The sequence below is a fragment of the Musca autumnalis genome, unplaced genomic scaffold (assembly GCF_047663935.1).
Source record: "Musca autumnalis isolate F117 unplaced genomic scaffold, ASM4766393v1 scaffold_4, whole genome shotgun sequence".
NCBI lineage: Eukaryota > Metazoa > Arthropoda > Insecta > Diptera > Muscidae > Musca > Musca autumnalis.
Genome location: NW_027411977.1, coordinates 232015935 through 232026745, shown reverse-complemented (window position 1 = coordinate 232026745; position 10811 = coordinate 232015935). Strand labels below are relative to the sequence as shown.

The 10811-nt window shown below is 35.1% G+C and overlaps 1 protein-coding gene and 1 pseudogene across 1 annotated transcript; one reads left to right on the top strand and one right to left on the bottom strand.

The window, feature by feature from the left end:
• Positions 1 to 10811, top strand: part of LOC141400955 (histone-lysine N-methyltransferase trr-like) — a 208528-nt pseudogene that overhangs the window by 19971 nt on the left and 177746 nt on the right.
• LOC141402160 (Golgi-specific brefeldin A-resistance guanine nucleotide exchange factor 1-like) lies at positions 3631 to 6543 on the bottom strand. Its single transcript, XM_073982930.1, has 5 exons — positions 6447 to 6543; positions 6072 to 6304; positions 5772 to 5970; positions 4794 to 5711; positions 3631 to 4734 (listed from the first exon to the last, which is right to left on the bottom strand). The coding sequence occupies exons 2-4, from the start codon at positions 6078 to 6080 to the stop codon at positions 4996 to 4998; spliced, it is 924 nt and encodes a 307-aa protein (XP_073839031.1). The 5' UTR covers positions 6081 to 6304; positions 6447 to 6543; the 3' UTR covers positions 3631 to 4734; positions 4794 to 4995.

The window sequence follows — 10811 nt, the reverse complement described above, 5'->3', positions numbered from 1 at the left end:
CCCTCTTTCATAGTAAGCGTAGAATTTCGGTCGTACAAAAGGAGCATGACAGAACTACCAGGTGGTATCACCAGCGTATGTAAAAATACTTTAAATAACATTTCCAATCGTTTTGTTTCGTATTTTCCATAGGAACAATACAAAACGAAACATAACCCACGTTGGCCGAGCTCGCTGTTTAGTTTTGTTTTGTTTACATTCGTGAGTGCGAACAAAACGAAAAGCGAAAAGTACTCAGTAGGCGTTTACACTAGACAGTTTGTCTTCAAATACAACTCTGATTTACTAACACATACAAGCTGTGTCTGGTTACCCTAAAATTTGCAACAATTTGTACCAATTGTTGCTGGAAGTCGTCTGTTAACACAAAAAACCAGTAAAAGAGAGCGATTCGAGACATTTTGACAGTTCTTTCACTGAGAGCTTGCAAATTCTTGCTGGACAAATTTCTTCTAGCAAGCACTTGCAAGCTCTTCTTCTTCCTGAAAACAATCAATCAGCTGTTTTTAGTTTTTTGTTGATTTATGTTTGTGAACCTTAAAAACAATTTTATTGTGGAAATAACATAGTCTAATTGTATTGTTTTATGGACAACAAATTTGTAAAGTGGAAAAATACTTTTTTGTTTCATTTTCTTTTTTATTTTTAATAAAATACAATGTGTTTGCTTCCTTTGTTGGCGGACAAATTGTTCTGTTTTGGCAAGTCAGCTGATTGCTTGCTGGTTTTTGCTGGGAGGGTGTCTGTTTACTTTTTAAAATTTTCTAGCAAAAGAGATTAAAAACGGCTTACTCTCTGAGAAAGTTCTTGCTGGACAATTCTTGCTGGGAAAGTAACCAGACAGACTTACATACATTTGTCGTTTGGCTACCAGCTGTCCATCATTCTTTCACAGACAGCCGAGTTAACAAAATTTTAACATTTTTTGTAAAAATGTGTGAGATAATAATTGAAATGTGTTGAAAACAAAAGAACATGAACAAAAACAAAATATGTGAACGGAAAACAAAAGAAATTCGATGATTTTCATTCATAATTTTACAACTGTTTTTGCAGTTGCCTGGACGCCTACGTCACAAAGGCAAGTTTTGGGATTTTGACAACCAATACATGAGGTCAACTGTACTGTCATTTGTAAACGCAGGGTCAACTCCACAAGAGCAGATAGAAAACGGAATAGTACTAAACACATATGAATAAATTAAAAACGCATGATACAATGATACAAGGTAGTCTTACGCTCACAACTCACAGAGTTGTATTCGCTATGCCGTCCCTTCATTGACAAAATGATTTTGACAAACTTTGTATGTATATGTTAAAACACACAAATGTCAGGTTTATTTATATTTCCAATTCCAAACAAATTTAATTTCTACTTTTTTAAACTTAAATTTTTCAGACAATTTGGAGTCGATTTTGCACTGTCTGTCCGTCCGTCTAAAGGATAACTCTCGGACGGATCACCTGATGTAGTTCAAAAATTGGTCCCCGTCATATTATTCAAAAATTTAATCAATTTAATCAATAAAATGGTGTGTATGATAACTCACGAGAGGAATTACTGACTTTGTCTAAAAAATATTCGTCATTTTTTCCAGACATACAGTGCTGCTCAAAACATTTGCAACTCAGATGCCTATATCACTGTCAGTCTATTTTTAGGGACATTTTGAGTTTTGAAATATGTTTGTTTTTGTTATTTGATTTTTAATTGACCATATTTTCAAGATTTAAAAAGCATTATTCAGTTATGAACACTTATGTTTAAAAAATGTGTGAAATATCGGAGGAACACATATTTTAGCCTGCTCAAAACATTTGCAACTCCGTGTTACGAATATCTATTAGTTCATTTTTGACGAGTTTTTGTATTGATTGGCATCAAATTGAATTTAATCGAAAAAAGGGGCCAAGAAGCTTCCATGAGGAGTACATTTTATCGGACATATGTTTACTTTTGATAGACAAGTATGCCGAAAACAAGACATGCCTAATTTTTTAAGAAAAACTTAAATTATGACCAGAAATTTTTATCAACGCTTTGCTAAAACGGTATTTTTTGAAAATTGTGGATCCAACGAGGTCCAAAAATAAATATAGGAATATCACAATATCTAAAACAGAGCTGGATACCGCGTAAAAAGAACTAAAATCGCCATAAAATGGGAAGGAGATGCAAGGACAACAACATCTACTGCAGGGGATGATCAAAAAATTATACGAATTATTAAGCAGATCTCTCAGAGGTCATCAACAGATGTTAACAAAAGACTTGACACCGATAAATCTATACAAACTCCTCTGATACATACCAAAGACACCGGTATACCAAAATAGGCAAATTTTGGGAAAACAGTAATTTCCAGGAAAAATGGAATTTTTCATAGAAATTATTCAACAAATGTGTGGTTATATTCTTGGAGTAGTGAAACCGAGTACTTCTCATCGATATAAATCAATATTTAAGTTATATGACTTGAAAAAATTTGATTGATCACCAGAACGAAAGATAATACAATTAGTCCCCTTATACGAAAAAGTTGACCCAAAATGTAGAAGGTGTTTTATATTATCCTGGAGATATTTTTATGGACAGAAATGGTACAGGATATATGAGGTCGAGATATTTATCAGATCCAAGAACTAACAGGACAGGTAGCATGTCAAAATCTCACCGTGTACACTCCAGAATTGTCGTATAACAGAATGTTTTGGCATAATACCGCTTCTAAACCTATATATAACCACGTAAAACTAGTAATTTTTTGAAAATATGCTTAAATTCTTATCGGACGCAATCATCTATAATAATCTAAATTCATATAGGAGGTTCCGGGACTCTAATCTGGACTCTAGACTATTAAATATCGAATAAAACCTTGGTATTTAACAATTATCCTTAGAGCACAGGGTTCCAAAGGATATATTAATTTATTTAGTTAACTGGTTTCCTTTACGATGTCTCCAGATAATAAATAAAATGTTTAATTCACAATAAATTATCAAAACAAAAATAATTTCTTCAGATTTTGAATAAAATTTTCTCAGTTGCAAATGTTTTGAGCAGAACCAAAAGTGAGTTCGAGCTTTGTTTTGTATATTTTTTCTAAAATAAGTGAAATTTTTGCAAATTAATTTTTAAATCTTTAAAAAGGATTCAATAAACAATCAATCTACAAAAATATTGGCATTTCAAATCCACAAACTACCTCAGAACTACATAAAATATGAACTAGTCATTCCAGTTGCAAATGTTTTGAGCAGCACTGTATGTAGATCCAGTCCTTTGAGTGCCTCCACACAAAAATTTCGTTTAAGGACTGTGGCTATACTGTGAAATTATGTGTTTCGTGATTAAGTGCAAGCTTCTAGACATATTTGTCCAAAAGCTTTCAAGATATTACAGTGCCCAGTATAAATGGCTGGTGGTCACAATAATTGAAAGAGTGAGAGACATTGGTCCAACTTTTGCACATCGGAATATTCCCGACAAAATGATCCAAATCTCAAAAAATGCAACGGAGAAATGTCTCCCCCAAATTAGATAGTCATGATTACGAGGACTACACAATCATGACTACAACATTTTATATGTATTTTTCCCCATGATATATATACTGTAAGCGATACGGCTGCAAAACTTAAGTTTATATATTCTTTTATATTATAATAAATCATACATTTTGTAAATGTAAAAGGACACAATGTTCTCACAAAGTTAAAAGGATTTCAAAAGTGGACATCTTCTGGGGGCAGCTGTGGTATTCTTCATTCTGGCTTTAAACGCCTTTTGTAGCATTATAGGCAGTAGCTTTGGTGGGTTACCCAATTCAACGTTGTTTTCCTTGACGATAGCTTGGCAATGGTACGCTTGTCAGCACCACGTCGTCAGAGAACCTCAGCATTAGGAATCAACAAATCCCACGGCAGCGAGAAAAGAGTTTCGCCCAGCAGCTGCTAACGCACCAACAAACCTATACTGCTACAAAAATATCAGAATTCAACGTGATGAGTTGACAAACATTGGACAATGGATTCGACAGAAGAGCTTCTTGCGTGGGTCACGCAGCAACTCGCTGTTTTCTTTAGATTTAAGAAGGCGAATGCAGATTCGGTCCAGATGAGGAAACGCCATCATAGGCACCAGGGGTCAATTTCCACATACTAATCTTGTCAACACTCATAGCTTTTTGCATCGAATTTACAAGTCCTTTTTCGGTTAAACGGTTAACCTGGATATTTTTTCCACATTGTAATTCTCCTCGGATGTCTTGGGATCATCTATGACAATACCCTATAAAGCGGAGTTTTGACGTGAATGGCGTAGTGATGAAGAGGATGTTTGCGAGCCACCGCCGCCACCTGCTGTATTATTTGCCTGTTGGCCACCACCATTTTTGGCAACCACACAATTAATTTCCATTTTTATTCCACCACCCATATCAATGTATCCATTGCCAATATGTGAGTCTTATAAATGGCATTTGTGGCCGACAAGGTATACTTGGACAACATATGTATTTGTTAGACTCTCAAATACAATACAAATCACAGTCATAGTTGATATAAAGCTCTGTTACAAAGTTTGGAATGCGCCGCCATAGCTGTAGCAATTTGTCCAAAGCCAATTCCGACAATTTTTTGAGGTAAATGGCCTCTCATTGATTCAAACATGAGGAAACAGACTTGTAAATCAGCTGCAAATATGGTCAAACGTTCCGAGTTCATGAACTGTAAAGAAAAATGTCACATTAATAAAGAAAATTGTAACTGACAAGCTATAAACCTACCGCAAATAGGTTGCGACATAAATCATACTTGACTAATTGCAATAATGAGTCATATTTCAGCATTTGTCGGCTACCACTTGAAAGGCAACAACGGTCAGCAGACTCAAACCCATATGCATCATGGTATCGATGTTTTGTTTGTCCAAGGGATTGCAAAGCAATATCAAGAATCGAAACAGTTCTTGAATGCAGGGCAAACCGTCTAGTACCAATGGTGCCATACCTTCATCTTGAGTGGTGTTTGTGGGTGGTGAAGCTGGTTCCACCGATATCGAAGGAGCATTTGTCTCTGCGTTCGTTGTTGGAGTGGTTTCCTGGACCTCGCTATCCACAATACTAGCCGTGTTGGGGTTTGGGTTATTTTACCCTGCAAATCAACAATATTACCAGCTGGTGTGGCCGGAGTTGTAGCCAGTGGTGGTGCTTTCAATTGATGCAAGTGGCCCGGTGTTGCTGAATTTTGTTGCTGCACCTCATCACCTGGAGCTGATTGTGTGGAAATTTTCCTTTGTTCTTCCACACCGACATTGGATAAATCGGATCCTTTATAACTTTGGCTGCGTACTACATTTTCTTGACTAACCGCCATCTTGGAAGAGCGTTTTCGTTGCATGCCCGATTGAGTGCGATCATCTGCAAACTGTAGCAAACGCATAAACAACAAAAGCACCATATCTTTTAATGCCTGTTCTGCGGAACGGCTCAGTAATTCATTGAGGCGAGGTTCGAAGCATACTTTAAAACAACTCAACATTACTTCACACACTGACTCATTGGTGAGCATTAAGGTATGTAAGACTTCTTCAACACGAAACAAGGTAACAACATCTAAAGATTGGTCAGTGCCAATGAAATGGGCGTGAGTAACAGCATCGGCAATATTTTCGATGGTCACAGCCAAATTTGGACAGGTGGGATCTGCAAGAATGTTCATTGGTATTTAAGTTGTTTGAAGAAGAGGTATTTTTCTATGATTACCTATCAAACCATAAGATAAAAATGTGTTTATGGCTGACAATGCCAATTTGGTCACAGCTCCCGTGGTCTCTTCGGTACGTATAATCTCCAAAAATGGTGCCAGGAACACATTTGGATCTAATAATCTCAAATCTTCAATGCGATTGAGAACTTGTTTCAGATCCATAAACAATTTCATCAAACCATCTTTTTCCTCATACTAAAAGAAAAACAAAACAGCATCATTATTAACAATCACACTCACTCATATCCAAAACAAACAATAGTCATCATATACTATTTACAAACAACAATACACACGCATAACATTTGCAGAATCCATCCATATATCCGGGCCTGTAACAAAAGGCACACATTCTCAATATAAACTCATTCATTTTCGCTGCAACCGAATGATTTACTGGCCTAGTGGTACCACGCTTATTACAACGCCTCAATTGGTAGATATTTTGCCATCAGGGCGAATGGGTGCCCTTGCTGACCATCATTCATGATTTGCCATTATTTTCCAGTGGTCTTGCGTTGGCTAAACTCTGCAATAACACGAATAACAATAAAAAACATTGAAGCTATATCAATCAAAATTTATCTCTGCCTTTTCACAGTTATTTTGCGGTTTTCACCGAATTTCCATATATCAACATAGACCGCGTTGTCTGCTTAATTTTTGCTTACCGTTTTTCTTGTCCTTTTCTCAAAATATCGAATATTTTATTCTGCTTCAATAAAATTGAAATCAGAAATCAATTTCTTGAAAACGTAAACAAAGACTATTTTGTTATTGTTGTCATTAACATACAATAACAAAAACAACTTTCATATCGTTTCATGCATGGTTGTATTTGACAGCTCAAGGACGGTTTTTTGAAATGAGATTACCTTGTATCATTGTATCATGTTAAAAACGTTTGGTGGTTGATAAAATTCACTGTGGTATGCTGATGCTAACTTATAGGGTTGTTAAGGGGTAATTTACACTATACACTATTTACACACTATATGTAAATGTCATATGACACAAAATAAAATCATTCCATATATACCCACGGAGGCAATGTGAAGACGTAGTTTTATTACATTATTGCTGGTGTGAACGCACAGAGTAAATTGCGTAAGGAAAATCTCCAATATTGCACATATTAGCGAATATATAACGACGGAAAAGTTCATGTCATATGACATTTACATATAGTGTAAACTACCCCTAAGCAATTACATGTGTGTGTATGAGTGTGTCATTGACAATACGCACGGCAAACGTTTCCCAAAAATACTTGTCGTTTCGGTGGTGAATGAAACAACTCGGCAAAGCATAGCCGAAGTTACATTTCAGCAATCGTACGGTTTCCATCTTTTTACATTGAAAAGTTTTTGTTTTGCTTCTGAGAATGAAACGATTCACAGAAGCTGAAAAGTTTGTGGCTTTGTGTGATTGGTACGGGAATCGTTTTGTTTGTTTCCGTTCATTGGGTATCACACCAGCTGATCGAATATGAAAAGTCAAATCCATTTATAAAAAAAAAATTTCTTGTTGTATTTTCCCCAACAACATAAAGTTTTGACATAACATATTCAACATTTTACGATGTCATTTAATTGTGCCATGGAAGGCAGTATGAAAACTTTTACAGTTTCAGTCGTCTCTAGATCGACGTCCATAGTAGAGTAAAATCATTAAATTGCTGTAGTAGGGAATTCAATTTAAGAACACTTAATTTCATGAAATTTTTTAATGAAATTCACGCTAGTGTGGACTCGAGTTCTTCGAGTAGGCGTTGGTGGCGACCTTCTGCATCGCACACATTATACACTATATCAGCCCTGACATTTTCGGCGGCTGTATAAATTGTGCCTAACACTTGGTTAACAGCTAGAGGCCGATATCGCCTGCGGACTTCCGGTGACTCGATAAATATCGTCCAGTTGCAAAATACATATATATAGACACGATTTCCTACACCGGAAGCACTCATACAATGCCATACCACAACAGAGTCTCCTCTGTGCTTTACTGTTGAAATTGTGTGTTTAGGGTCCAAGGCGGTATTTGCCTTATGACATACCCTAATTGGTCCATATGACCAAAAGTTGCCTTCATTGGCAGCCTGTTTTGGTCATATGGCAAATACCGCCTTGGACCCTAAACACACAATTTCAACAGTAAAGCACAGAGGATACTCTGTTGTGGTATGGCGTTGTATGAGTGCTTCCGGTGTAGGAAATCGTGTCTTTATCGAAGGAATTAAGTATAAGTTGTATTATTTAAACATTTTCAAAGGATAATTTGAAATTTAGGCGCTGAAAAAATGCGATTTGGGACAACATTCCAATTTTATCAATATATGAGCCCGAGCACAAATCATATATTTTTCCAAAATGGATGCTATGTAACTGTCCAAAAGTGATTCAAACACCTCCCCGATCCCCGGATTTGAATCCTATAGATAATTTTGGAGACAAATATAAAAAATCGTAACATCTAAAGTATAGGAACCCTCAAAAATGCCTTGCAGGAAGGATGGGGGAAAATTCAGATATCGTGCACAGAAAATTTAGTTAAATTTTTGCCAAATAGGCTAAAAGCTGTAAAGGATAAAAAAGGGTGCCATGCCAAGGGCTGAAACCCTAAAATATCCTTTTTGTTTCATGAAACTTTTAGAGTGCATACTTTTCACTGTGAGGTAGAAATCGATGTTGTTTAACCATTTTTATTTTTTTTTTATCTAAATTTACCTGAATTTCATTAATTTTATTTTATTATATATAAGTTAAGACACTAATGTAAAAATATAAAATGGAATGAAATCGCTATCATTAACCAATTCTTAGCAATCGCAGTTTTAATGAAAGAAACTGAGGTGGATACTTTTGACTGTGATTCACTGTATATAGATTAAGAAATACCTGTTAGGATGAAACAGTATCGCATAAGTTTTACGCCGTCTTCTTCTACGCGTAACAAGTCAAAATTAAGACTGCACATTCTGTGCTTCGCACTTAGATGCTCGAAAACCCTTCTTAATTTAATGGTTGTGCTTGCTGCAAACCCCATTCCGCTGTTTGGGTACCAACTTTCTACTACATCGAATGGTGGAAAATTGGCACTTAAGCAGGATTGATCCACTATTTGCATGTATGCACTCCTTCCACCTAATGACCTAATAATTAAAAATTTTCTGTTCTTCTGAGAACTCTTTTTGGCCTCTAATTAATTGTGCCAAAACCATTATTCCGCGCGACAATTTTTAGCTTTTGTTTGAACGTATATAACAAAGAAAATATCCTGAAGTTCATTTGTTAATTATTCCTTCATATGGGCTTCTATTGATATTTGACATTTACATCTGTCAATTGGCATTTTGCTAGTAACAACTATTTTTTTCTTCTTCTTCCATGTCCAAGAACACCATCAGAAAGTGATTTTCGTAATGAAAATGATAGCGTGGACAAAAAGAAAAAGTCCTACACAGAAGAAGAATATAGAATAGGATTATATCTATGCCACACAGGCCAATGCTCACCGATAAGCATTTCAGACGTATTGAAAATTCCACGTAAGTCTCTTATGCACCATTTATATAAGCTGGAAGGAGGATCCTACTCGAAGGCTCATTTGGTAGAAAGAGCAAAATACCGGAAATTTACGGAGAAAGACATAGAATTCGATGAAAATGACATAAGAGTCATCGTAGTGACAAGAAGAGTAGAAATAATGGAATCTATTCAAATAAAAAATATAACACTCCACACTTCAAATGCAACTTCGTCCAATGGACTACCAAATGCATAGTTTTTGTTAGTTATATAGTTTTTATTTTTTTTTATAATTTTTGTGTTTTGCTATGTTATTGTTTGTGTTACTAATATGGTTTTTGTTATTGTTATTTATATATTTTTTTTGTTGAATTGAATAAATATGACATATGTTTGTTTGCTTTTAACTGAGTTAAAAATGCGTATTTTTCATGTTTTGATGCTTCTAATACTGCACAAAAATTTTATATATTTCCATATATATTTTATTTTCTTTCTTTTAGCAACTATGGTTTTGAATGGGTACATATACATATATACAGTGAATCACAGTCAAAAGTATCCACTTCAGTTTCTTTCAGTAAAACTGCGATTGCTAAGAATTGGTTAATGATAGGGATTTCATTCCTTTTTATATTTTTACATTAGTGTCTTAACTTAAATATAATAAAATAAAATTAACGAAATTCAGGTAAATTTAGATAAAAAAAATAAAAATGGTTAAACAACATCGATTTCTACCTCACAGTGAAAAGTATGCACTCTAAAAGTTTCATGAAACAAAAAGAATTTTTTAGGGTTTCAGCCCTTGGTATGACATCTTTTGTTATCCTTTACAGCTTTTAGTTTTTTTGGCAAAGATTTAACAAAGTTTTCGGGGCAAGATATCGGAATTTTTCCCCATTCTTCTTGCAAGGCATATTTCAGGGTTCCTATACTATAGATGTTACGATTTTTTATATTTGTCTCCAAAATACTCCATAAATTATCTATAGGATTCAAATCCGGGGATCGGGGAGGTGTTTGAATTACTTTTGGACAGTTACATAGCATCCATTTTGGAAAATATGTGATTTGTGCTCGGGCTCATATATTGATAAAATTGGAATGTTGTCCCAAATCCCATTTTTTCAGCGCCTAAAATTCAAATTATCCTTTCAGAATGTTTAAATAATACATCTTGTCCTTAATTCCTTTCCTTTAATTTTATTTTATATTTAAGTTAAGACACTAATGTAAAAATATAAAAAGGAATGAAATCGCTATCATTAACCAATTCTTAGCAATCGCAGTTTTAAAGAAACTGAAGTGGATACTTTTGACTGCGATTCACTGTATATAGATTAAGAAATACCTGTTAGGATGAAACAGTATCGCATAAGTTTTACGCCGTCTTCTTCTACGCGTAACAAGTCACAATTAAGACTGCACATTCTGTGCTTCGCACTTAGTTGCTCGAAAAGCCTTAATTTGATGGTTGCGCTTGGTCCAAACCCCATTTCGCTG

Coding starts and splice junctions, on each gene's coding strand:
- LOC141402160 (XM_073982930.1), bottom strand. Junction 5,712..5,771: donor TTTATCTTATGGTTTGATAG/GTAATCATAGAA, acceptor ACATTCTTGCAG/ATCCCACCTGTCCAAATTTG.